General features: G+C 45.5%; 1 protein-coding gene across 3 annotated transcripts; it reads left to right on the top strand.

Annotated features, from left to right (window-relative positions):
* Window positions 1-398: 398 nt before the first annotated feature.
* Window positions 399-27,266, top strand: PHRF1 (PHD and ring finger domains 1). 3 transcript variants are annotated; one of them, XM_075281356.1, is made up of 20 exons: window positions 399-492; window positions 6,269-6,386; window positions 6,914-6,997; window positions 7,987-8,201; window positions 9,801-9,884; window positions 9,977-10,098; window positions 11,348-11,442; window positions 11,531-11,697; window positions 12,099-12,228; window positions 14,081-14,178; window positions 14,487-14,674; window positions 16,356-16,475; window positions 16,570-16,724; window positions 16,985-19,728; window positions 21,534-21,789; window positions 22,024-22,373; window positions 23,396-23,573; window positions 23,867-23,922; window positions 24,643-24,771; window positions 26,547-27,266. In XM_075281356.1, the coding sequence occupies exons 2-20, from the start codon at window positions 6,293-6,295 to the stop codon at window positions 26,694-26,696; spliced, it is 5,415 nt and encodes a 1,804-aa protein (XP_075137457.1). In that variant the 5' UTR covers window positions 399-492; window positions 6,269-6,292; the 3' UTR covers window positions 26,697-27,266. The 3 variants fall into 3 exon arrangements, with proteins under 3 accessions (XP_075137457.1, XP_075137456.1, XP_075137458.1); XM_075281355.1 differs by having other exon boundaries at window positions 23,393-23,573; XM_075281357.1 differs by lacking the exons at window positions 23,396-23,573; window positions 23,867-23,922; window positions 24,643-24,771; window positions 26,547-27,266 and adding an exon at window positions 22,512-22,539 and having other exon boundaries at window positions 22,024-22,425.
* Window positions 27,267-27,675: the final 409 nt, after the last annotated feature.

The following is a 27,675-nucleotide window of genomic DNA, read 5'->3' as shown; positions in this document are numbered from 1 at the left end:
ACTGTATATACACAGGCGGCTCCCCCATACACTGTATATACACAGGCGGCTCCCGCATACACTGTATATACACAGGCGGCTCCCCCATACACTGTATATACACAGGCGGCTCCCCCATACACTGTATATACACAGGCGGCTCCCCCATACACTGTATATACACAGGCGGCTCCCCCATACACTGTATATACACAGGCGGCTCCCGCATACACTGTATATACACAGGCGGCTCCCCCATACACTGTATATACACAGGCGGCTCCCGCACCCGCTACAGTCCAGACGGGGACAGAATTCTCCTCAGTCTCCATGGTAACTCGGGAACCTCACCACGCACCATGACATCACGCCAAGGCGGTCCCTGCTGCCAACCTGACGTCACCACCCACAACTGTGACCCGGAAGGGGATCCCCTTGTGTTGCTGGCTTCCGGACGCTGATTGCCAGTGCAGGGCCGACCACACGAAGTATGCGGTGAGGAGAGCCCGGAGGGTGAGTGACGTTGTAATAGGAAGCGCATATGACGACAGCAGTGTGACGTGCGTGCTCCCTGCCGTGACGTCACTGCTGTCACCGTATCTTGTCTGCTTGTGATGTATCTCCCAGCCGAGCCTCCTTACATAATAACAACACTCGTGACGTCACGGGCAGGCTGCTGTTATGGCGTCAGCCCTGGTTTTGGATTAGAGGTGTCCTTCATAAAGTCTCGTTTTCAGTGATAACAATAAGGCGTTGTGGTACTAGAAAGCCCAGCATGGACCTGTAGGCAGTGACCTCATAAGAGTCCCTATAACAGCACTGACATGGCATTATTATACATAATATACAGCAGTAGCATAACTACAGTGGTCACATGACATTATTACCCCCATAAGAGCATCGGTCACATTATTAACCCCATAACTACATTGGTCGCAGTGTTCACATTATAACAGTAGTGGTCACATGACATTATTAACCCCATAACTGCCCCGGTCACAGAGGTCACATGGCATTATTACCCCCATAAGTACAGCGGTCACATGACATTATTACCCCCATAACTACAGTGGTCACATGACATTATTACCCCCATAACTACAGTGGTCACATGACATTATTACCCCCATAACTGCCCCGGTCATAGTGGTCACATGGCATTATTACCTCATAGCTACAGAGGTCACATTATTAACCCCATAACTACATTGGTCACAGTGCTCACATTATTACCTCCATAACTGCCCCAGTCACAGTGGTCGCATGGCATTATTACCCCCATAAGAGCATTGGTTACATTATTACCCCATAACAGCACCAATCACTTGGCATTATTGTCCCCATGACTGTCACTTGATTTTGTCACCTTAAATCTTTACTCTAGTGCTTTATTGCTTTGTAATGTCTGACCTTGTCCCAGTGTGAACAGTGCACTATCATTGTGTAGAAAAAGCTGTTCTAATAGTGTTAGAGGTGCCTGGTCCCTCCGGTGTCATCTGGGTGAAGAGTCTTATAGCCTTGTGCCGGTCCTGCCCTGACTGACGTTCCCCAGTTATTCCGAATATGTGCTGCCCTCTGTATGTGCCAGGTGCCTATTCCATTTCTAGGTCAGGAGGGAAATGGGACTGTTCAACTTAATAGCGCCACCCACAGGCCCCTTGTGGGGTAATTAGCCTATAGCACTGCACTATGCAACTTGCAACTTCATGGATACAATGTTGCAGTATACAGTTTATGGGTATTTGTTATTGCTGGGGCTCTATCCACAGGACTGTGTAGGCTGGGGCTCTCCTGTTGGGGGCGCCAATTCTCCATTCTGTTCTGATGTTTGTGGAGCAGATCTTATCCTGCTTCATGGCATTATAATGGAGCGGAAGTGAAGCCCTATTGAAGTCAATGGAGGATGGCTGTCATCTGAGTGCTCTCCCTGCTCGGCGGTCACACTCGGTTGTGTAGCGTAGTGCTGCTGCCACCATTCACTGTGTACACTGACAGGCGTGGGGATAAACCATTGCTATATTCTCCTCAGTGTCTTCTATATTTGGCCTTGCAACCCGCTGATGTGTGACTGCAGGCGATGTAAGCAAGGACTGGAAGTCAAAGTCCAGGACCATGTATGACATGTATGATGTCTGGTCTTTCACAGGGTATATGGCTTATGCCATGAAGCAGATATATCTTCTGTCCACAGGCTAGAGGATAAGTGGACGATCAGGGGGTTTGAGCGCTGAGAACGGGGGCTGCCGGGGCGTCCGTTTACCCCACAGCGGGGCTGAGTATAGGTGTGCCTTGCTGTACGGGATGTATCCCCTCTCTGATTCTCATCAATGGGAGCCCAGGATATATCTGAGTGTTGTACTTGGTCACTCTTTAGTGCTCCCATTATAGTGAATGGGTGCGGATTCACCTTGTCCAGGATCGGCTGGGGTCTCAGCAGTCAGACCCCAACCAATCCGCTATCTATCCTCTTTGTATACTTTGTAACGGCAGTGCTAGGTCCTTTCTGCAGCTGGCTATCTCCATTTACTGACTGATAGTTTACTGACGTCTTCAAATGTAAAAAGAAACAAATAAATCCCCGCTGTAAATGGTTAACATACTCATGATCTCTGACCCCTGGAGTGACGCCATCTGTGAACAGCTCAGACTAGAATATATTTCTGAGGCCTGGTTCACATCTGCGTTCAGGTTTCCATTCGGAGACCCCCCGAACAGAAACCTATCCCCATAAAAAAGCGGTTACCTTAGGAAACCCGCAGACCCCATAGACTATAATGGGGTCCATTTGGTTTCCATACGAGAAATGCAGAGAGAAAAGTGCTGCTTCATACAGATTAGCGAACGGAATGGCCTGATGTGAACTGGGCCTAAAAGGCTGCGTATTGCAGACTTGGCTTTACGTCATCTATATCTGTCGGTGGGGGTCTGACAATCGGACCCCTCACAGATCAGTCTCCAGATGAGTGCTGTATATGAATAGGACCAAGCGACATTTTTCAAGGATAAGTCATTGAAATGTAACTCAGAAACCGCCTTGTAACGCCGGCATGTAGAGTATATACACTATGTGATCAAAAGTATCCGGACCCCTGGCTCAAAATGAGTTACAAGTTGGTGGCGCCTCCATCGGTAATGCTGGATACAATATGGTGTTGGCCCACCCTTAGCCTTGATGACGGCTTCCACTCTCGCAGGCAGACGTTCAATCAGGTGCTGGAAGGTTTCTTGGGGAATGGCAGCCCATTCTTCACGGAGTGCTGCACTGAGGAGAGGTATCGATGTAGGTCGGTGAGGCCTGGCACCAAGTCGGCGTTCCAAAACATCCCAAAGGTGTTCTATAGGATTCAAGTCAGGACTCTGTGCAGGCCAGTCCATTACAGAGATGTTATTGTGGTGTAACCACTCCGCCACAGGCCGTGCAGTATGAACAGGTGCTCGGTCGTGTTGTAAGATGCAATCGCCATCCCCGAATTGCTCTTCAACAGTGGGAAGCAAGAAGGTGTTTAATACATCAATGTAGGCCTGTGCTGTGATAGTGCCACGCAAAACAACAAGGGGTGCATGCCCCCTCCATGAATAACACCACCACCTCCGAATTTTACTGTTGGCACTACACACGCTGGCAGATGACGTTCACCGGGCATTCGCCATACCCACACTCTGCCATCGGATCGCCACATTGTGTACCGTGATTCGTCACTCCACACAACGTTTTTCCACTGTTCAATCGCCCACTGTTTACGCTCCTTACACCAAGCGAGGCGTCGTTTGGCATTGACCTGCGTGATGTGTGGCACCCAATCACCTGACCACGTTCCAAGTCTGAGAGTTCCGCGGAGCGCCCCATTCTGCTCTCTCACCATGTCTAATGTCTACTGAGGTCACTGATATGGAGGAGCTGGCAGTAGGGGGCAGCACAATGCACCTAATGTGAGAAACATATGTTTTTGGGGGTGTCTGGATACTTATGAACACATAGTGTATGTATATATATATATATCTTGTCCCCTATTATTCCCCAGCCCGGCTCAGAGTACTTCACAAATGGCTGCCAGTCATGGTGGGTCAAAAGCTGGAAAGCTCCTCTAATTCATTATATACTGTAGCTAGTGATTGACTTCCTATGGATGTAAATATGTAATAAATGTCTGACTATAGAATATTAATAATGTTAGATAACCAATCTGCCAATTCTAATGGTCTGCCATGTCACTGCTGCCGGTCACCTTATAACAGGGCATGCCTTTGTGACAGCAGGTTTTTAGTCCCAAGACTATATAGTGGAGTTCATTCAGACACAACATACAGATCTGACATACATGGCCAGATATTGGATCACTATTGGCAGGTACAGTCTGGGATACCTGGAATACAGGTGCAAAAATGTCACAAATGTGACTCTTACTTCTGTTATATTGTATCTGATTGTACACACATTAGATCTGATTGACAGATAGTAACAGGAGGTATACACAAATATCCTGTGTCCTCTACTCATTAGACTGTATACACATGTCTTGTTTGGATTGTATACGTGGCTGAGCAGCTTTATAACCATGGACAGTGCATACCAGAACACAATGTGGATGAGACAGCGCGCACAAGCGTATTAGGGCACATTTATGCACCTGTATTATGTACGAGTGTCCCAGTCTTATTGTGAGACTACAGACCTGAACACACACAGCACATAGTGATCGAGACAAGACTCAGAGACGCGCCGCCATGTCACATGATACTTCTAGGTCTGATCTCTCGTGTTTATCTGCATTTGGTACATAGAGAAAGCAAATATTTTATCACGTGCAATAACTCACTGCAGCGTCACATCTGTCCATAGAGGCAGTGATATATATATATATATATATATATATATATATATATATATATATATATATAGGTGACAGGTTCACCACATCACCATTACAACCTTCGCTATCCTGGAATATCCCTTTAACCAGCATTGCTTTCTCTCTGCGACCTTTGTCCGTATGTTCAGTTTACTTAGTAGTGTTTGCTGGTAGTCCTACTGCCCGGGGTATGTTCACATAGAAATTCCAGGTTGAAAAAATCTTCAGGAACTAGGAATCTGTTTTGGGCATGTTTTTTTTTTTTTTTTAATCTGATTTTTGCAAAAATCAGCTTAAGGAAAAAAAAATTTCTACTGACTCTCGTTGAAAACAACGGGAGCCATTTTTTGAGGCAAATTCTGACTCCTTGTCAGAAATGGGGGCTGCTGAAATGGGGACTAAAATGGGTCACCAAGCGGACTCCTCGAATGGAAACCCAAACGCAGATGTGAACCGGACTTTATTCTGGCTTGCTTAAGATTCCCAGTAGAGATAAGCGAGTGCTATTCGAAACTCCCGTTTCGAATAGCACGCACCCATAGGAATGAATGGACGCAGGGGGTTAAGCAAAGTCTGCGTGCCAGCCGCTTCCATTCATTCCTATGGGTGCATGCTATTCGAAACGGGAGTTTCGAATAGTAGTCGCTCATCTCTAATTCCCAGATTATAAAAGGTGGCGCTAGAGCAAGTTCCTTTCTTCCATCAAGGTCTTACTTGCATATTCTTTATCCGTATTCTTAGCTTGACCATTGCTCCTCCTTGAAGTTTTTATATGGTTGGAGGGTTCATCCATTCTGGTGAATGGTGGAAATCCCAGTGGTTGGAGCCGCACGAATCTAACATTTATCATGTACACTGGTGTATATTGTGTTGCCTCATACAGACACCTATCTTATTATTCCATGTATTTAGGGATGTTGACTAATGTATATAATATTTGTATATGTTACCAATGAATGGATTGATCAGTCTGACGCTAGGTTCACACTAGCGTTCAGGTCTCCGTTCTGTGGTTTCCATGTTCTGCCGGCAGAAGACGGAAAGCTGTCAGAGCGGGTCCGGCTGTGAGCAGCGATGAGCGTTTTATGCTCTCCGCCGCGAAACCGGTTTTTTAAAACTGGACACAGAGTACTGCATATCCGACTCTGTGTCTGATTTTAAAAAAACGGTTTCGCGGCGGAGAGCATAAAACGCTCACCGCCGCTCATGGCCGGACATCTTTCATACCCATTCAAATGAATGGGTATGAAAGAGTCGTGCAGGTTTCCGTCTCCTGCCTCTGTTTTGTGTAGGAAACAGAAACCTGCAGAACGGAGACCAGGCACAGATGTGAACGAGCCCTTATCATGGATTTGTTTCGATACCAACTTTTCAGCGTTCTAGTATCTCCTGCAGGCTCGCTGCCCCTATCTGATATTCACCGTCACTCTTCTTTACAGGGGAAGTTTATCTGATGTATAACAATGGATGATGAAGAGAATCAGGACCAACTGATCAACAGGAACACCTCACAGGGGAAAAGCCGACGGCAGGGGCCCTTTGTAGCCAGCGATGACGGTAAATCCACAGGTTATTTTATGTGTATGGGTTCCTGCTGGCTCCCCTGATGTTAGATGTTAGGGGGGACACAGTTCATTGAAATTGTTGGATCCTTTTGTGGAGATGAGCTGCCACTGGAGGCGTCCGCAAGTAGGTTTCTCGCCACGGAGGACATGTGCAACGTCAGCAGAACCAAGTGTGTATGTGTTCCAGCTGTTGGCCGAACAAGCATTCGGCTGATGGGTATTGAAGGTTTATGGCCATTTTTGGAAAAACAAATTGCTATTACTGGACCCCCAACAAGCCACTCTGTTTGCTTTAACCTGGCAGGAGGTATTCAGTTTTCCGCAGTGCCACACACTCTAAGCATTGCACAATTTCAATCAAAGCGATGGAGGACGGGACAGGTTCCCCAGAGCCAGAGACACTCTATAACCACTTTCTAATGGGGTTAACAGATGAGTGTCCTAAACAGAAAGTGACCCCTCTGTTAACGGAAAATTGTGTAATAGGGTGTAAGAAAACTGGTGTTTTTGTGGTTACAGAGGATGTTGAGGAATCTGATGGATCAGCGAGCGAAGAAGAAGATGATATGGATGAAGAAGATGGTGAGGAGGAAGATGGGTCTGGTGAGTATCAACATAACCAGGCCTCAGTTTCTTTTGGGATTTGTTGTTTGCACACAAGCTGTCGTTGCCTGACTTAGGGTTATACCAAAGACAAAATTGATCCCACTATCCACAGTGTCTGATCAGTGAAGGACTGATCTGTTGAATTACTACAACAAAAATTAATAAAACGGCAACAAGAGAGATACCAGCAGGGAGGAGGAGGCGGAAATTGTAGAGAGGTGAAAGCATCCAGGTCTTCAGGCAGGGCAGATCACAGGATGTGTTGTATCAAAGTAGAGTAAGGTATACACGCATACAGTGGTCTGTTAGGTAAAAGGGGAATCACACTGGCTGTTCATTAGTGTAGAGAGAAATGGAGGCAACCACAGCAGTTTGCACAGGGTAAGTAAGGGGAATTGCACGCTCCTCAGCATCAGTGTCTGTCATCATAAGGCAGACATGCTCTCTTATACGGGACTGCCATATAGTAGAGCTCTGTACGCTATCTGTTGAATTATTACAAAAAAAGATAATGAAACAGCAGCAAGAGAGAAACCAGCAGGTAGAAGGATGAGGAAATTGTAGAGAGGTGAAAGCATCCAGGTCTTCAGGCAGAGCAGATCACAGGATGTGCTGTATCAGAGTAGAGGAAGACATACACACATACAGCTGTCTGCTAGGTGAAAGGGGGATCACACTGGATGTTCATTAGTGTAGAGAGAAATGTAGGCAACCACAACAGTCTGTTCGGGGTTAGTAAGGGGAATTGCACGCTCCTCAGCATCAGTGTCTGTCATCACCAGGCAGACATGCTCTGTTATGAGTTATAGAAGGAGAAAGCAGTACAACATTGCAGCTGGGCTAATATATGGGAGCTAGACAAAGCAGCAGCATCCTGGACACCCGGACCTCACATAAAGCATTACTATTTACTCAGCTCTGTCTTCCTATGTTAATATTGTTTGATCATATGTAGTGACTGGTCTGTGTTTCAATTGGGTATTAAGAATCAGAAGACGAAGATGATGAAGACGAAGAAGGCCTTCCAGTGGAAAGCTTGGACCCCGTCAGTTGTGCTACAGATCTGAATGAAGCTATGAGCTCTGATGAGGAAAGGGAGAACTGTCCCATCTGTCTAAATGGTTTCAGAGACCAGGTCGTGGGGACACCAGAAAACTGCAACCATTATTTCTGCCTTGACTGCATTGTTGAGTGGGCAAAGGTTAGTTCACAACACGAATGGAGCCTACGTTCATAACGTTATTTCTAGAAGCCATTTCATATGAAATGTATAGAAATAAAGCCCCTTCTGTCCTGTAAGAATACTAGCACCACATAATTGGGAATATTATTTGGATTTAAGGGCTTGACTGAACAAGACATAGATATTAATAGAGACTGGCAGAGTTAAAGATGTTTTCCCACCTCTCAATAGGAGATAAGTCACAGATTGATGGAAGTACGACCTCTGGGACCCCTACTGTTAATTAGAATTTGGGTGTTTGACCCCAAAAAACAGTGGTTGGAAAGGCATGTACCACTGGTCTATTCATATCGGTGGAATCACTAGATAACTGAAGAGTGAAGATGAATGAGTGGAGTTCTCTTTGCAGTCCGCCACTTCGTTCAGACTGGAGGAATAAGTCTAGTGATCTGTAGGTATCCCACCGCCTGTAGATTGGGAATAAATTGCTGATTTAGGAAAACTCCTTTAGGCTAAAGCCCCTAGTGGCAGAAACGCAGATTTATTTTTGTTGTTGCGGTTTTTTAAGCCAAAGCCAAGAATGGCTACAAAAGGAATGGGGAATATAAAGCAAGTTCATATACTTCTCTCTTCTGCTTAATCCATTCCTGGCTTTGGCTCAAAAAAACCACAGCAAAATTTGCAACAAAAAAGCTGCTTTATCGCAACGTGGGGCCTTAGGCTGAGGCCCCATGTTGCAGATATTATTGTGACTTTTTTGAGCCAAAGCCAAGAATGGCTACAAAAGGAATGGGAAATATATAGGAAGTTCTTATACTTCTACCTTCTTCTCAATCCATTTCTGGCTTTGGCTCAAAAAAAACACAGCAAAATTTGCAACAAAAAAAGCTGTGTTTCTGTAACGTGGGGCTTTAGCCTTAAGGTGTGCTATATGTTGCACATTTTGGTATGCTGTTTTAGAGGCAAAGTCAGGAATGGAGGGTGAAGTGTAAGTGCTTCCGTTATACGTACCATTCCTTATGCAAAAAAAAAAAAAACAGGAGCAAAATCTGCAACAGAAATCAGCTTTTCTATCCGCAATGTGTGGCTTCGCTGAGGCCAGTTGCTGCAGAAACGCAGCGTTTGCGGACAGCTGATTGAAGGGCCGTCGGACCACCACAGGTCTCATAGGAATGGCCTTTTCTAATGATGGATTTGGAAAACCCGTTTATGGTGGCAATTCCCGTTAGACTAAGGTTAGCCAAAAGTGACAGCCATCATATGTGCATTGCAGAGGTCAGGGATTAAAAGAATTGAACATGTTGAATTGCATTGATTCTTTCTTAAAGGGATTTTATCACTTTTCGCAGGATAGGGATTAAATATCAGATTGTTGGGACCCCTAGTGATCAGGAGAATGGGGGCCTAAAAGTCTCCTATGCATTCCTCCTGTACATGAAATGCAAGTGAATTCTATGACCAGTGCTCCCGTCAGTTCTATGGGGCTTCTCACCACTCCCTGCTCTGATCTCTGAGGGCTCCAGTGGCCATCTTCCCCCTGGTGTATCGCCATCTAGTGGACTGTTAGATGGGCATTATTAACTGACTCTGGTTTGTATTTCATTTCTCATCTCACAGAATGCCAATTCATGCCCCGTGGACAGAATTACCTTTTCATGCATTCATATCAGGGCACATTATGGGGGCGAGATCCTTAAAAAGGTAAGATATGATATTGGAGACAAGACGTTTGTGTCAGCCAAGATGCTAATAAATGGCACATAGCAATTCCTCTCCTCCTGTGTTTCATTTAGGTCCCAATACAAAGTAAAGCAAATGAGAACTTGGCGCAAGAAGAGGATTCTACAAACTGTGAGATTTGTGGGCGCAGTGACAGGGAGGATCGGCTGCTGCTATGTGATGGCTGCGACGCAGGGTATGTGCTGTGTAACATGGATACGTTAAAAATTCGATGAATTAATTTGCAAGTTTGGTGCAATTGTGGGACTGAAATACGTTTGCGTTTAGTAATCTTTCAGATCATGTAGGTTAAAGAGGACCTTTTAAGGGTTTGTGCACAGGCAGTTTTATATACTGCTGGAAAGCTTTCACGATTTGTGCCTCAGGTGAACAGCTATGGGTGCCGGTACCGTAGCTCTTCACCGTCAGAAGGGCATTCCTGACAGTCACTCAAGAAAGCCCTTCTTCACAGCAGCGCCTATAGCGCTGTACTGTGCGAGCGGGGAGGAATGCCTCCCCCAGTGCTCTTCTATGTACGAGTACTGTGAGGAGAGGAAGGGAAGCGTTCCTCACCGCTCTCACATTACAGTTGTCAGTCACCAAATTCCGAGTTCTATGGTAATGAAGTAGTAATTGACATCTGTTCATGTATCTTCTCTTCGTTACAGGTAGTCCTCGACTTACAACATTGATCCGTTCTTACGCGGCGTCGTAAACCGAATTTCGATGTAAGTCGGAAACATGTACCATACGACGCGGTGTAGGAACAGATCAACGTGATTTAGTGTGCAGCGGCTCGGAACTGAGGAAGACTGTACCATATACAGTACAGTACAGTCTTCCTCAGTTCCGAGCCGCTGCACACTAAACCACGTACTGTACAGGGAGAGCAAAGACAAGCCTGCAGCAAATCAATGCTGGTTCTGTAGCAGGCTCGTCCTTGCTAGTCAGGAGAGCTGGCAGCTTGCTGTTACAAGGGAGCTGACTTTTTCTCATAGGAATGCATTGGCCAGCATTGATTGGCCAGTGTACAGCATTCGGCCAATCAACGCTGGTTCTGCTGGAGGCTCGTCGGTGAGGAGGCGGAGTCTAAGATCGGACCACAGCAGTCTCCATTGTGGTCCGATTTTAGACTCCGCCTCCTCACAGACGAGCCTCCGGCAGAACCAGCGTTGATTGGCCGAATGCTGTACACTGGCCAATCAATGCTGGCCAATGCATTCCTATGAGAAAAAGTCAGCTCCCGCATAAATGCAAGCTGCCAGCTCTCCCAACTAGCAAGGACCTACTCGCTCATCTCTAGTCTTAACCACAAAACGTCGTAACCCGAGGACTACCTGTATATACTACACGTGTTAACAGATTTTTGGGAAGTGACTTCAGTATGTAAAAGTAATTTTGTTCAGAGACTGGATTGATGACACTTTCTGTAATGCCTGTTTTAGGTACCACATGGAATGTTTGACACCTCCCCTCAACGCCATACCTGTAGATGAATGGTTCTGCCCAGAATGTGCCGCTACCAACCAGCCACAGGATGGTAAGTCTGGTATTTTCTATGCAGTATAAGGAGGAAGGGGCTTACAGTGTGTATATTATATATATATATATATTTCTTGTTGCTACAGAGGCAGTTAGCGAGGAAGAAGTGGCAAATCTGCTAGCAGATGTAGTTCCCACCACAAGTCGTCTGCGGGCCAGTGTGGTAAGGACGCGTGCCATTGCTCGCACCAGGCAGAGTGAGCGAGTGAGAGCCACTGTCAACAGGATCCGCACTACAGCGCGCACTAGCCAGGTATGAATACAGATGTTTTGGTATTTTTTGTTTTCTTGCTTTTAGCTTAATTTATTTTGTCTGGTGTATTACATATTAAAGGAAGTTGGATATGTACATCAGAATCCGTCATATGGCCACATTGATGGGAAAATCAACAAGGTTTGGTTGGAATGTAAGGATGAGATATGAAGATAACGCTTGACCGCTAGGGCCAGTTAAACATGGGTGTATACGGTCTGCATTGTATTCCTTGGGTTGAACACTGAACCAGGACCCAAACCCCAAACATCGTAGTCTTCAATGATGCCAGGGGTTAATGACTTGATACTTAGGGGTTAATGACTAATACATAACCCTAATGAAAAATAATCTATCCATTGTTTCAGTACAATTCATTATGTTCCATTATTTATTTGCAGAACGTACCTAGGTATTTATTGTCATCTCTTCTCGATGAAACAATTGAGGCGGTTGTAGCTGGACTAAATACTGCTGTCTACCAACGAAACCTCGCGCCTCGCACCACCACAAGGCGGAAAAGAAGAACTGGTGGGTGTCTTGAAAGTTGAATTATTGGGAGCAGTGTCAAAGGGGGACGTACTGCCATAATCTCCTGCCAGATCTGATAAAGCAACCTGATACCCAGTGCGTTTTGTGCATGTGGCCTATTAATTAGAATAGATCCCATGCACCATACTTGCTGGGTGTGGATAGTAGCCCTGGCAATCTGAATATCCCATCGTGCAGTTGTTTCTATCTATATTTGATGTTGCATTGGGTAGGGGATTTTGCTTTAAGCGGTATTTGGATTTAGCAGGATGGAGAAGTATAAGAGCTTCCATAAATTCCTTTCGAAGCTACCACTGGCTTTGGCTCAAAAAAGCAGCAAAATCTGCAACCCAAAAACTGAAATTTAAGCAATTTGTGACCTCGGCCCAAAGGTGTTTTCCAGGATCAGTGTAGTGGTAGCCTATGCTTAGAAAAGGTCATTAAGATCTGATGATCTCAGGCTTAGGTCTCCTGTCTGCATGCCATCTATTTAGTAGTGAACAAAGACGTCTTTCACACTGTGTTACTTAAAGGCATTCAATCATTAACATGACATTTTTTTTTGGTCCCTAACACGTTGGAATAGCCTATTCGTCTCCTACCTTTAGATGTCCTTTCCCCGCCACCATTCGGTAGAAATCCTGGTTTTCTTCGGTATGCAACTGAGTTCTCTCGCAGCACTGGGGGCGGTCCTCAGCGCTCAAACAGCACTGAAGGCATCCCCAATGCTGTGAGAGAAATCTCCAGTGCCGCCTCTATCTTCGCCTGGAACGGTCTCTCCCCACATCTTCTTCCGGCGTTGGCTTCAAACTTCTAGTCTTGCGCAGTCGGCTCTGCCATCGGGCAGGGCCGACTACGCAGGTCCGCGGCCATTTTCTTGTGGCCGCTTACCTCAGCTTACTGTGTAAGCAGCCACAAGAAAATGGCCACTTACACCAGTTTACTGTGTAAGCAGCCACAGGAAAATTGCCGCGGGCATGCGCATTCGGCTCTGCCCGAGGCCCGACAACAGAGACGACTACACATGCCTAGAAGTTTGAAGCCAGTGCCGGAAAAAGACACAGGGAGAGACTGTTCCAGGCGAAGATAGAGGCAGCGCTGGAGATTTCTCTTGCAACATTGGGGACACCCCCAGTGCTGTTTGAGCGCTGAGGACCGCCCCTAGTGCTGCGAGATAACTCATATGCATACTGAAGAAAACCGGGATTTCTACCGCGCAACGGCCTGGAGAAGACATCTAAAGGTAGGAGAAGAATAGTCTTTCTTAAGGCTACAAAAAATGTCTTTTTAATGATTGAATCCCTTTAAGTTGCTTGTTCTGATCCATCATGGGGTGATAAACTAATAAAATGACGGATGCAGATGGAGTGCTTTCTGTTTGCATCCGTCCCCATCTTAGTGTAATATAAAAGAAGAGAATCTCCTCTTACGTAGGACATCAAAAGCGTGTACGTTTTCTAATCCCTGAGATAGAACTGTCTGATGTGACCCCCCCCCCCCCCATACCCCCATTTTCTCTGCCTTTTACACGGCCCCTACTCCATACACAGTAACATTCAGTGAGAGGCAGGAATAGTTTCCTATACCGATGCAAAGGGAAGAACAAATGAATGCGGAGTTTTACAGAAAGGAGACAAAATTGCAGAAAAAAAAAAAAAGCAGAGCATTTTTTCTGCAGCGTTTTTTTTTTAGCTACGTTTTGCTGCTTGGGGCCTTAGCCTGAATTAGTTTCTCCTGATGCGTCTTACATCTTTGTAACAGATTTTATACCAAACACTTCTTGCAAAACCACATCTATTTGTTCCATACAAGTCTCTGGTGACATTTTATTATTCCTCTCAATATTTCAAAGGCAAAAAAACAGGTCAGGCAAAGGACTCCAAAGGAAGCCGCGGGGTGCGAAAGAGGCGCAAACGACGGGTTAAAAGGCGAAAAGGGCGGAAGCAAATAGTAAGTAATAGTGGATAGCGCTTGTACATCACATTCAAAAGAGGCCGATTTGTTCCAGATCCGGTGCGATAATCTCTTCCGTTTACAATACAGTGCATTGTTTTCTAAAATCCCATCCAAATGTGGTAGTAAAAAGTTTCCACATCTGTCTGAAAATACCGTAAAATACACGTTGTATTTGTTATACGTATGCTGCTGTAATAGGCGCTCTTCTGTTCTGTAACATGATAAATAATAGACTGTATACTGTTATCATTATTAGGTTCATCCTGTTGATTTTAATATGTGTTTTGGTGTTTTTTTTTTAGAAACGAAAAGTTCCAACTTCTCATAGCCGCATTGCTAGGTCTTTGGGTATATGCAGCCCACAGCGGGGATCCTCAATACCTCGTATACAGAGGGCACCAGATCAAACATTGGGTTCCATGAGAAACGACATCGGTGCTGCGGCCTTCTCTGTGTTCGGAAACCCAAATGACTTAGATCCTTTTGACAGGTAAATCCTTCACTCGCTGTTTACAATACTAACGCTGAAGGGGCGACATAGGGCAAGCTTTTGAGATTACTGTCTTAGACATAGTCAAGGGTTTAGATATACAGAAGGTTCAGAAGTAGCAATCGCTGCCAGGCCCAGGGGGCTGAGGGCTCTACTCCTTGGCTGGTCTTACACGACCGTAGTGGTCTTTGTGGTCCGCAATTTGCGGATCCGCAACACAAATTTCACTCTAAGGCCGCATTCACACGGTGTAACGTGCCACGTGATGTGGCACGTGTACGCCGCGGGACCCTTTGCGTGCCGTACACGCTCCCATTGATTTCAATGGGAGCGGGGATCGTATGCGCCGCGCTAGTTTGCGGCTGTGCATTTATTCACGGCCGCAAACTAGCGCGGCGCATACGATCCCTGCTCCCATTGAAATCAATGGGAGTGTGTACGGCACGCAAAGGGTCCCGCGGCGTACACGTGCCACATCACGCGGCACGTTACACCGTGTGAATGCGGCCTAAGAACTAATTTCGCAGACGTCCGTGCCCAACCTGAAAGTGCATCCGCAACGCAACATTCCGTGTGTATCAGTGTATATTGACATCCGCAATTGCGGCTATACACTGATGTATGTTCAGTGTATATCCGCATAACTGCACGCGCCCATAGACTTGTATGGGACAGTCCGTGCCGTAAAAACACGGCCATTACGGACATGCAGTATACTGTCCGGACCACGGTTACGGCACACCACACCACGGACAAAATCTGTGGTGGTGTAAGAGGCCGCATAGAAAACAGTGTGTCCGCAAATGGTCCGCAATTTAAAACCCGCAATTGCGGACCATTTGCGGTCTTAAACTACGGTCGTGTAAGACCAGCCTTAGTTCTATGTACCGGAACAAAATGAGTATTCCTGATTCCTGAAACGTCTGAATATAATATCACTAGAAATTCTGACACATGCCTGAGGACTCCTGCTTATTCTATTTATCAACTGCACGACTAAGATTACGTGAAGGAAAAATCCAGTGCTCCAACAATGACCATCGCAAGTGCCCAGAAGGTGATCCTTACATGTGCAGTGCTCCAGGCTCTCTCCTCTGCTTTGAATGATGGGTCTAGTGTCCAGAAGATATCCGAAGTATACTAGAGCCATCTTACAGAGATAAAGGGACGAACAGTATGGCATCGAGCAATCTGGGGCACTGTATATGAAGGGGGCACTTGCAGTCACACTACTGGGTCACTAAAATGTAGATTTCTCAGATATTCAGCCTACATGACTATCTCTCTAGATATGTTGTCATTGCTCTCCCTGTTGGCTATATAAGATTTTCAGCAGTTTCGAGGGTCTGGAGCTGACCATACATAATTTGGTGTAGGTAAGCCAAAATGGTCAATTTACAGTTGAATATTTTATGCCAACTCTTACAATAAGTATGTTATAGGTGTCATTTTAACACCATCACTGTCTAGCTGGATTTAAAGGGGATGTCTATGCTTAAAGTCTATAGGTAGGTGATAATGGGAGCTGAGCTGCGGTGATGGAGCGGAAACGTCTCCATGCAGCTGATCGGTACAGGGGCCAGCTATCGGCGCCCCACTGATCAGTTATTTATGGCCTATCCAAAGAAAGCCACAAAAACCTAAACACTAGAAATCCTGTTTCCTTCTCTATTTTTTCCAGTAATGACGACCAAGTCAGCAATCCCTCTTCTCCACTGACTGCTAAGCGAAAGGTCCTTTCCCGATCTGCCTTGAGGTCGCATCAACCTGTTGCTAGGCCCATTTCTGTCGGATTAACACGGTATGAGAAAATAGGTCTCTCACTTTTGTGCGTTTAATGTGTACGGTTCGGCACGGGTCTCACAAGGCCAATTCATTCTTTGTCCCTCCTTCAGGGGCAGAGCGTCTCCTTTGGCTTCTGGTTCAGTGGCGGTCGCAGAACCTGTGCCAGATCTCCTGGGAAGTATCCTGTCTGGGCAGAGCATGCTCATGATGAAGAGTTCTGATATTCTCATAAGTCGTGATGGATCTTTGAAAGCTAAGAAATCCGGTGAGACATTTATGCGTAGATGGGTCTTGTCCGAGGTTAGCCGGCGGGACTGCTAGAGGGTAGCCAGTCGCCGCACTTCAGTTATCTCCGGCAGTCCCATAGAAATGAAGCGTATGATTGGTGGGTGGATCCCAGTGGGCCAGATCTGGACCAATCTTATCCCCGTAGGTTACTCTCATGGGTAAACAACTAAGCATCACAGTATATGATTTTTAGAATTACATTTGGTTGTATGGTAACTTTTCTTGAATTATTTTCAGGTGAAATTTCTTCACAGAACTCAAAATCTAGGGAAGATATATCACCGTCTGGCTTCATGGAACCAAGCCCATCTCACTCAGGGTCCCCAACAATCTCCTCCTCAACAAATACATGGAAACCTGTTGTACAGCAGCCACATGTCAGTTTTCCTTCATCTGGTCTATACTCACTGTCCCCTTCACCATCACCACCTCCAGCATCACCCTCAAGTGGCATCGATAGATTATCTGTGCCCAACTCTTCAACACCTGGGATTTCTTCTTTCAGATTGAAGAATGCTTTTACACCACGGGTTGTCCAAGTGCAGTCCTCTGCCGGACGTTTAGCTTCAAAGGGTGCGGAGCCATGTCGTTTGAATGGAGCTCTTCACAAGCCAGAGTCACCCACCTTAAATAATCCAATCCCTCCAAAGCCTCCAGAGGTCAAGCATCCAAGCAAGCCACCTGCAAAAAGACTGGAAATTTCCGAATTTCCTCGGATACCAAAGATCAAAAAGGAGACTGACATCAGTCCTATTAATGAAAGCAGCAAGCGACTGGACTCTGCTAGCAGCAGCGCAACGTCTAGCCTTCCAAGGCCTAGTGTGAACCAGCTTACCGGACGAGGGGAGGGGAGGCAGCTGGGCAGGTTTGCTACCACAGAAAATACAGAAAAAAACACACGCCAAGAATCTCAAGCACCTTCAAGACAAAGTGGTCCGATTTCGTCCAGTCATACAACCTCAAGCAGCAGCAAAGCACCTCTTGGTTCGAACGCATCAAGAAATGTAGGTTCCTCAGATTCAGGAGGAGGGGGATTTAGAATCACGATCAGTGGGAGTTCTAGTAATTCGTGTAGACAATTCAGTCCGAGTGCAAAAGACCCCTTCCGCACATCAGAAGGGAAAACGCAGCAAAAGGCGTCACTTCATTGCGCTTCAAACATCAAAAGAGAAAAAACTGTTAAAAATGAAATTTATGATCCGTTTGAGCCAACTGGTTCAGATTCAGGATCGGAGAAAAGTAGTCCAGAAAGGCCGCCCACTCCGCCCGTACCCTCCACGTCCTCTGAGAACACTAGTACAGCTCAGTCTAGTGGTGTGAAGGTGGGAGCATTTCGCAGCTTTAAGTTGACCACCCATGCCAGTAGAGTGGGTATATCTAAACTTGGGCCTGACTTTTCAGGGCTGTCGCCCAATAACAAAGAGCCTCAAGAAACTAAAAGTCCAGGAAACGTAAGCCCAGTTTCTCCGCCACCCCTTAAAGAGGATAAGGAGATCAAAAAGGAGATTAAAGAAGAAAAGACTGAACATACTCCTTTTAGACTATCCTGTCCATTGTCTGGCCTAAAAATCACTTCCGATCTCAAAGGAGGTGGTACCCGTGGCTTCCATTTTGATGTAGAAGATGAGCCTAAAATTTCTATCAAAACCGAGCCAGATATACTCCCACACCGGACTTTCCTGCAGAGTACTGCAAGTAATAGAGTAGTGTGGGAAGAAGAAGACCCTTCAGAGTCCTCCTCCTTATCTATTACCCATAGCATTGAGCCACAGAAACGGAAAATCACCGTTAAAGAGGAACCAAAGTCATGCTCAAGGTCAAGATCCAAAACAAGGTCTCGAGAGCGAGAGTCAAGATCTGCTTCTTTATCTACAGAAGATAAAGAAAGAGAGAGAAGATACAAATCAAAGTCGCACAAAGTAAAGAGATCACGGAGCGATCGGTCGAGCTCTGGCAGTTGCGAACGTACCAAGAAGAAGCGTCAAAAAGAGAAGAAGAAGGAAAAGAAAAGGAAAAACTCGGAGTCGAGAGAAAGGAGGAAGTCCAGATCTAGCAGTCGTAGTAGCTCGTCCCACAGGGCATACAACAGTAAGAAGAAGAAGAAAAAGAAGCGGGAATCAAGGAGTGAATCGACGGGTCGACGATCTGTGAGTCCCGAAAAAGAAAAAAAGCGGAAACACAAAAGTGACAAGAGTTATTCCAACAAAGAAAAGGGTTCTAAGGTGAAAGACAAAAAGAAGCCTAAGGATGAAAGCCGGGGGAAGCCAAAATCAAGATCACAGCCAGTGACCAAGGAGTTCAAATCTCACAAGACACGGGACAAATCTCCAACATTTCGAGACCAAGAGGTAACTAGACACATAGTCTTGTCCCCCAATAACAATGAAACCACCATAACGTGTACGGTTAGCTTTAAATCGGAGTCGCCCACAGTGGTTCAGGAGACAAAGAAGTCCATTCTTCTTGTACCCAAAGAAGAAGTCCATGAAAGACATACATTCCAGTACTTGGAAGATAATGTTTCCGTTCTAGAAAACAAAGATGTGGACTTGTCTGATCGTGATGAAGATGTTAAGATAGAAGCAGAAAGTCCACCCTGGTCTCCATCTCTGTTGGATTCTTTGGTTCCCGAGGACAAGGAAGACTTCGAAGAACCCCCTTCTCCAAAGGAATCTTCTCCTTTAAATGACTTGTTTGAGACGTCTGTGGTTAGCCCTCAAGCTTCCTCTTTGTCCACCGGCACGGAGCCTGCTAGTCCAAAGTCTCATAGTCCACAGCCAGCTTCGTGTGGGGATCATTCCAAGTCTACTGCTGTTCCGACTGTCAAAAAGGAAGACGATGATCTTCAGTGGTCACCATCCCACTTAGATGATTTTCTATTGAATGAACTTTCTGATGATGTGTGCTCGGTGGGAGCTGCCAGCCCAGATGATGTGGATCTAGAAGAGGCGATACTGATGAAGAGAGAGGGAGACAGTAAGGTAAATCCACTGACTTAACGCTTTAGTGTCTGAATTCAGCGCACTGTCAGCTTTCCAGCAGTATATAAAACTGCATGTGCCCGATCTGATGAAAGGTCCTCTTTAAGATGTTACATGGTACAAGTATGTGCCTGCCGACAAAATATATGGAGCTGTTGTAAGGAGGATGACCATGCAGAGAAGAGATTTTTGCCTTAATAGTGTTAGTGTAATGGTGTGTATCACTCCAAGGCTCTTTTTGAGATTTTTTTTTTTTTTTTAATTCATGGGCTGTCCCCTTCAAAAAGTGGTCAACTCCTTTTAAAGGGATCTTATCATTGAATACCCTTTTTTTCTGACTAACATGTAGGAATAGCCTTAAGTAAGGCTATTCTTCTCCTACCTTTAGATGGCTTCTCCAAGCCGCCGTTCGGTAGAAATCCGGGTGTTCTTCAGCATGCAAACGAGTTCTCTCGCAGCACTGGGGGCGTCCCCAATGCTGCGACAGAAATCTCCAGCGCTGCCTGTTTCTTCTGGAACAGCCTCTCCCTGCGTCGTCTTCTGTCCTGGGTTTCAATCTTCTAGGCCTTGGGCAGAGCTGACTGCGCTTGCCCGGGCCACAAGATAATGGCCGCTTACACCAGCTTACTGTGTAAGCGGCCATTTTTTTGTGGCCCGGGCATGCGCAGTCAGCTGTTTTTCTCTGTTGTGCTAATGGTGGTTGTCCAGTTCATATTTTTATGATTTAATACTGTTGTTATTGGGAGTATAAACATAATGAATCATTACTCGCCTCTCTCTGTGACTTTATTTCCAGCAGAAGCTGGTCTGTATACAGCTCCCCCTGCTGACATCATCAGTGATGTCCCATTAGTGGTAGGGGGGCCGCTATGACCCAGTCAATCACAAGCGTCAGCGGTGATCTCTTCAAAAATGGCACATGGCTACTGTGATATTGTGTTTGTGAAGAGGTCACTGCTGAGGCCTGTGATTGGCTGGGGGACCTGTATACAAACCAATGGAGCTACTGCTGCTGGCAACAGAGGTGTGAATACTGGTTTATGTCTATATTATCAGTAACAGCGGCTTCTCATTTTCTCCTAAGCTATAAATGGACTGGATATATACCTGTGCTCCCTTACCATATTAACTTACAAGTCTTAAATTTCTTACAGATCATGGTCATGTGATATACAGCCCATGGTCATGTGGTGTACAGTCCATGGTCATGTGGTGTACGGTCCATGGCCATGTGGTGTACGGTCCATGGTCATGTGGTGTACGGTCCATGGTCATGTGGTGTACGGTCCATGGTCATGTGATGTACGGTCCATGGTCATGTGATGTACGGTCCATGGTCATGTGGTGTACGGTCCATGGTCATGTGATGTACGGTCCATAGTCATGTGGTGTACGGTCCATGGCCATGTGGTGTACGGTCCATGGTCATGTGGTGTACGGTCCATGGTCATGTGATGTACGGTCCATGGTCATGTGATGTACGGCCCATGGTCACATGGTATACGGTCCATGGTCATGTGATGGACACACAGGTACACAGCTCATTACAGTTCTTCACAGTAATCGGACATCTGCTTGGTAACGGCTGTGCACCTTTGTGTATATCACATGACCATGGACTGTATATCACTGTCTCAATGTTGGTCTGAAAGTGGACAACCCCTTTAAGCTTTTCTCCCCATCACTTATGTAGCACTAGCAGCATATCTGAGAGTCAAAACCGCTGACAGACTCCCTTTAAGATACATTGGTTTGCGGAGTATGGGTCAGATCGTCTGACATCTCACTTTTTCTCTCTATTCTAGGAGCCTACTGTTATTAACTTCTCTAAAAAGGCAGCCATACCCTTTCTACAAGACGACGAAAATTCAGGGGATGCAGGTAACCACATTGACGTAAAGACCACCAATGACAGGAACTCCACGGGGGAAGACAGCAACTCTGATGGCCTTAAGGAAGCGGCGTCTTCTTCAGTCCCAAAATCCAAACCTCAGATAAAGAGAGTGACCTGGAATCTTCACCATAAAGATTTAGATAAGACCACCAGAGAGGAGTCTTTGTGTAAGTACTTGACCCCTGGATTGTGGGTTCCTCTTAGGTTGCTATTGAAGTGAACTAAACTTTTTGGCAACTTTTGTGCCATAACAAATTTTTGTGAAGTTATTTGAACTTGGATAGTTATACTTTTGGACGATGGATTCATATTGTATATTTCTTTAATTTCTTACACAATACTGAAAATACAACGTATATTATTGTATTATATTTAACATTCCATATGTGTTTCCATATAAGCTTCCCCCTTCCGTGTTGTTCAGTCGGAGGCCTGGGCAGCCTCACCCAAGTTTACAGCGGATCAAGTAACCAGTTACAAACAGGAACCTTCAAGCGAGACTTCCAGCCCTCTTAACTGGAACACCCAAGATAAATCCTTACAGGGCTCCGTGCTGCAGTCTGTGAGTCAGGGGTCCTGGACTACAGGAATAAAACCCCAAAATAATGTCGGCGATAAACCCGAAGACAAACCCCTAGTAACCGCTGCAAATAATCCCATAGCTGCAAGTCTGGACAGTCATATGGCTCGAGAAAGACAGCTGAAGGACGGCAGTCAGATCCCTTGGATTGCCACGGATACTCCTGTGCAGGTAGTTTTCATATATATGATAGAGGGGAGAAGCTAAGCTCTGTGATATATAGGTTATATGATAGAGAAGAGAAGCTAAGCTCTGTGATATATAGGGTTATAGGATAGAGGTAGAGAAGCTGAGCTCTGTGATATATAGGGTTATATGATAGAGGAGAGAAGCTGAGCTCTGTGATATATAGGGTTATAGGATAGAGGAGAGAAGCTGAGCTCTGTCATATATAGGGTTATATGATAGAGGAGAGAAGCTGAGCTCTGATATATAGGGTTATATGACAGGAGAGAAGCTGAGCTCTGTGATATATAGGGTTATATGATAGAGGAGAGAAGCTGAGCTCTGTGATATATAGGGTTATATGATAGAGGAGAGAAGCTGAGCTCTGTGATATATAGGGTTATATGATAGAGGAGAGAAGCTGAGCTCTGTGATATATAGGGTTATATGATAGAGGGAGAGAAGCTGAGCTATGTGATATATAGGATTATATGATAGAGGAGAGAAGCTGAGCTCTGTGATATATAGGGTTATATGATAGAGGGAGAGAAGCTGAGCTCTGTGATATATAGGGTTATATGATAGAGGAGAGAAGCTGAGCTCTGTGTTATATAGGGTTATATGATAGAGGAGAGAAGCTGAGCTCTGTGATAAATAGGGTTATATGATAGAGGAGAGAAGCTGAGCTCTGTGATATATAGGATTATATGATAGAGGAGAGAAGCTGAGCTCTGTCATATATAGGGTTATATGATAGAGGAGAGAAGCTGAGCTCTGTCATATATAGGGTTATATGATAGAGGAGAGAAGCTGAGCGCTGTGATATATAGGGTTACACAGCAGTCTAATATTTATACAGGCCATGGATCGGTCCTGTGTAAAGCATTTATGATCTAACATGGGATCCATTAGGCGACCCCCCCCCGGCATTTAGTTAGAAAATATACTGGATTGTTCTCAGACTGGAAAATCTACCCTTTTGGCTGCACATATATGTTCCAATAAAATATCCTAATTTTATTCAGCAGGTGTTCCCGCAGACTTTGCCTCCATTACCCCTTCCACCCGTCTTTCCTCCATATGCCCCTGTGAGTGAACCTACCGTACCCTGTGTAATTCAGAGCAGCAGAACAATGCCCAGCCAAACCCCAAAACCTGGCAGTCTGGCTACAGCCAATGAACCCAAGATGCAGGCGGCGAGCACGGGTGAGAGTCCAGTTTATTTATCGCATCCTTATTTCCATGTATAGGATTAGAAGAACATGGCTGCTGTTCCTGATTTCAGGAAGTATTTTGTATGTAGGGACATGTTGGCTTGTTCTTATCTGACAAGACCCCCCCCCCCCCCCCCCCTGCCTATGTGGGGTGAATGACTGCCGGTCCTTATGTACTAGATACAAGGTGCTAAGCTTTAGTCTACAGGACCACTGCATGTGACGGTGACAGGTCAGAGATGTCAGTTCTGCTTTGGTGTCTTACACATTCTTATTTGTCCCTAGGTGAAGGAAAAGGAAAATCAAAACCAAAAAAAGGAGAAAAAGTAAAGAATGAAGAGGTAATATGAGCTGCCAGGCTGTGCGATCATTCTTATATTTTACCCTGGGGGACTTTTATTAGTCTCCATGCACACCGCCGAATGTCTATCCGATAGGGGGCTGAGTGTGCTGCGGTATGCACTCAGATGACACCCCGCCATTCAGCGTTACATTCACCAATATGGCGATTTTCAATCCATTCTATTCCGTTGGCCTGCCATTGACCGTCAGACGCCTCCTGGAATGGCGCACTCTGACGTGTGTACAGAGCCTTAGGCTAAGATCAGACAGGGTTTTTTTGGTCAGGGTTTTGAAGCAGAATCCACCTCAAAATCCTGAGCAAAAAAAAAAACCCGGCTCCCATTGAAATTGGAGGCAGCCATTTTTTTTCCCGCAAGCGGTTTGTTCTGGCTCCCGCAAAAAGGAAGTGACTTGTTCAGGCAGCCGACTGAAGACACTCCCTCCCGACTAAGCTCATTCATTTAGGCCTAATCCGGAGCGGAGTGCCGCAACTGAATGCCAGTGCACTGTATCGGCATCTGGTTGCGACTACCGTTTTTTTGGTCTGGAATCTGAGGCGGCCTCGGCGTCAAATTCCGGACTATAAACCCCCATCTGAACTTGGCCTTGCTTTCCCCGTCGTTTGTTTCTCTTACTACAAAACTCTTGGTTACTAGTGTCGGAAAGCCTTTACCTGTTGTTGTTCTCCACCTATTACATTCATTGTGGGTTTTTTGCAGTATATGAAGAAACTTCACATGCAGGAGAGAGCGGTGGAGGAGGTCAAACTGGCCATAAAGCCGTTTTACCAGAAGAGGGAAATCACAAAGGATGAATACAAAGAGATTCTGCGTAAAGCGGTGCAGAAGGTGGGTCTGGACACAGATAGTGATTGGTTGGTTGTCGTCAGTCATGTGCAATGATGGGGATTGTGGTTTCGCATCAGCCAGAGAGCCGCAGGTTGGACCCATCCATATATCTTGGGTTTATATAAAAAATTGTGTCAAATATTCAGTCAGTTACAGGACAACCATTGTAAGATGAAACAATGTGACCGGATATCCTGAAACTCGCTATACACATTGCAGCCCTTTGGTCAAGGATGGGGGCATTCACATGAGCAATCCCATCTGGGTTACCATTACAGATCAGAGCACTTACACATCGTGGCAAGTTGGCCAAAGTCAACCAATTGTACCATGCCGTTGTTCTGACCAGCCATGACCAAAATTTCCAGCCAGAGCTGCTGTTATCCATCACAGACAATTTTTTTGCATAAAAGATCATTTTGGACAAAATTTAAAGAGGACCTTTCATGGTTTGGGCACAGGCAGCTCTATATACTGCTGGAAAGCTGACAGTGTGCTGAATTCAGAGCACTGTCGGCTTTCCCAATCTGTGCCCTGGGTAAAGCGCTGTCGGTCCCGGTACCGTAGCTCTTCACAGTCAGAAGGGCATTCCTGACAGTCTGTCAGGTACGTCCTTCTTCACAGCAGCGCCTACAGCGCTGTACAGTGTGAGTGGGGAGGAACGCCCCCTCCCTCTGCTGACAGTGCTCGTCCATAGACGAGTATTATCAGGAGAGGGGGGCTTATACTCGAGTATATACGGTAAGTCCTCATAAGTACATCAAACATGGTTGATAGAATCTGTAAGTTACTCCCTATGTAGAGGACAGCAGCTAACAGATTTACTAATAGTGTGTAAGTTTCAGATGGTGCAACTTTGGACCAGACAGTCTCAATCTGTGCTTAAATTATTATAGTGTCTGTTGCTGTTTAATAAATCTGATATATTGTGAGACTGTCTAGTCTAACTTATTAGTTGGCTTCAAAGTTCTTGCTGCATTTTTGGCTTACGGAGTCGCAATTTAGACTACCAGGGCAACATGGTGCCTCAGTGGTTAGCACTGCAGCCTTGCAGCACTGGAGTCCTGAGTTCGAATCCCACCAGGGGCAACATCTGCAAGGAGTTTGTATGTTCTCTCCGTGTTTGCATGGATTTCCTCCCATTCTACAAAGACATACTGATAGGGAAAAAAAAAATTACATTGTGATCCCTATATGGGGCTCACAATCTACATTGAAAACCAAAAAACTTAGACCATACCCCATGTCCCTTTTTCATAAAGGTTGAAAAAAAAAAATCTACACGCTTGATACCTTGGCGCACAGCATATTGCCCCAGGTTCACACTAGCATTCAGCTCTCCCTTGTTTGGATCCACAAGGGGACCCCAAAGAGAGCCTGTTCGTTGAAAAAGCGGTTACCCACAGACCCCATAGACTATAATGATGCAAAGTCCTCCATGCAAGCGGAATTTGCTGCAGAGTCTCCAACCTAGCCTTAAGACAGCGTTTTGGTGCCAAAATTCTGGTGCATTTAGTGTAAATCTTCCCAGTACATGAGAAGTATAAAATGGAGCCGCCCTCTCGTGTTCCCCAAGCAGTAACTTAGCCAAACATCAGTACAATACTTGTGATACCTCGCTGTACCGTATAGGCGATGCTATAGGTGCAGGGGTATTGGCTGCAGACTGTCAGTATATGGACTTGTGGGGTAAATGTGGTTTCAGACCACCCTGGTCCGGGGCAGACCGCTGCATGTGAAATATACTGATCTAACGTTCCCTTTGTCTATTCCAGATCTGCCACAGTAAGAGCGGAGAAATCAATCCAGTGAAAGTGGTGAACCTGGTGAAAGGTTACGTGGATAAGTACAAACACATAAGAAATAAGCTGAAGAAATCAGGAATATTTGAGGATCACGACTTGGGCCGCGAGTCGCCCATATAAATGACATTTTCAGAGAAGTCGCGGAGTACAGACTTAAGTAGACATCTTTATTCGGAGGTCGTCTGGTCACACCCCTCCCCCTCCCCTCGCTCAGTGGATGATCTGTATTATAAAGAGGAGACGATTTTCATTTTTCAAGAGAAAAAAAAAAAAGTCTGGTTTATTCTTATAAACTCGTCTTGGATTCTTCTTCTTTTTTTTTTTTTTTGGTTTGCCAGTTTTCCACCATATTGCCATATACTGCACACACCAGTCTGGCGGCTTTCGTGTCACAGAGGTCCTCACAAGGACGGGCAGAAGTAACGCCGCGTCCTGGAGACTTGGGATTATTGTTGACAGCCGTTGTTATATCCCTTTGTAGTTTGTGTTACTAAAGTATATACGGGAGGAGGAATAGAGACATTTGTAAGAAACTTCTTTTTTTTTCCTTTCTGTGGGTACACTTTTCAATGGCGTGGACAGAGGTGAAGAGCCGGCCTTTAATATTGAGAGCAATGGAAGAAAATGTTCTGGAATAAAGATTTGTCCTTTGACAATGAGATCTGTATGAAGGACAATTTCTAGTTTTAATGATTCTTCAGATGTTTCTTTTGTTTTATATCATTCAGCAAAAATCATTTAGGTTCTGGTTCACACCAACGTTGAGGTGTTCGACAATGACGAGGAGCCATAAACGGAGCGCGACGAACCCCTCTGACTATAAGTGATACAATCAGACTTAAAGGAATTTTCTTAATTCTTTAAGATCTTAGTATTCCCAAAAAATAACAGCAAATTGTATTGTCCTTATTCTAGGAACCCAGTCACCTCCTGTAGTCTGCAGGAAAACATGGCTGAAAGTGTTTGATTTCCCTGCAGAGAAATGGTAGCCAATGAGGTAGTCTGATGAGTCTCAAACCTGCTGACAGCACTTTATAGAGGACAGGTGTAAGCCCACCTATGGTGGTGGAGTCACCTCTATGTGCAGTGCCCCTGTATA

This window comes from Leptodactylus fuscus, chromosome 7, assembly GCF_031893055.1.
Source record: "Leptodactylus fuscus isolate aLepFus1 chromosome 7, aLepFus1.hap2, whole genome shotgun sequence".
In the NCBI taxonomy this organism is placed as follows: Eukaryota; Metazoa; Chordata; class Amphibia; order Anura; family Leptodactylidae; genus Leptodactylus; species Leptodactylus fuscus.
The sequence above is the reverse complement of the archived record's forward strand: the minus strand, read 5'-3'. Positions and strand labels throughout refer to the sequence as shown.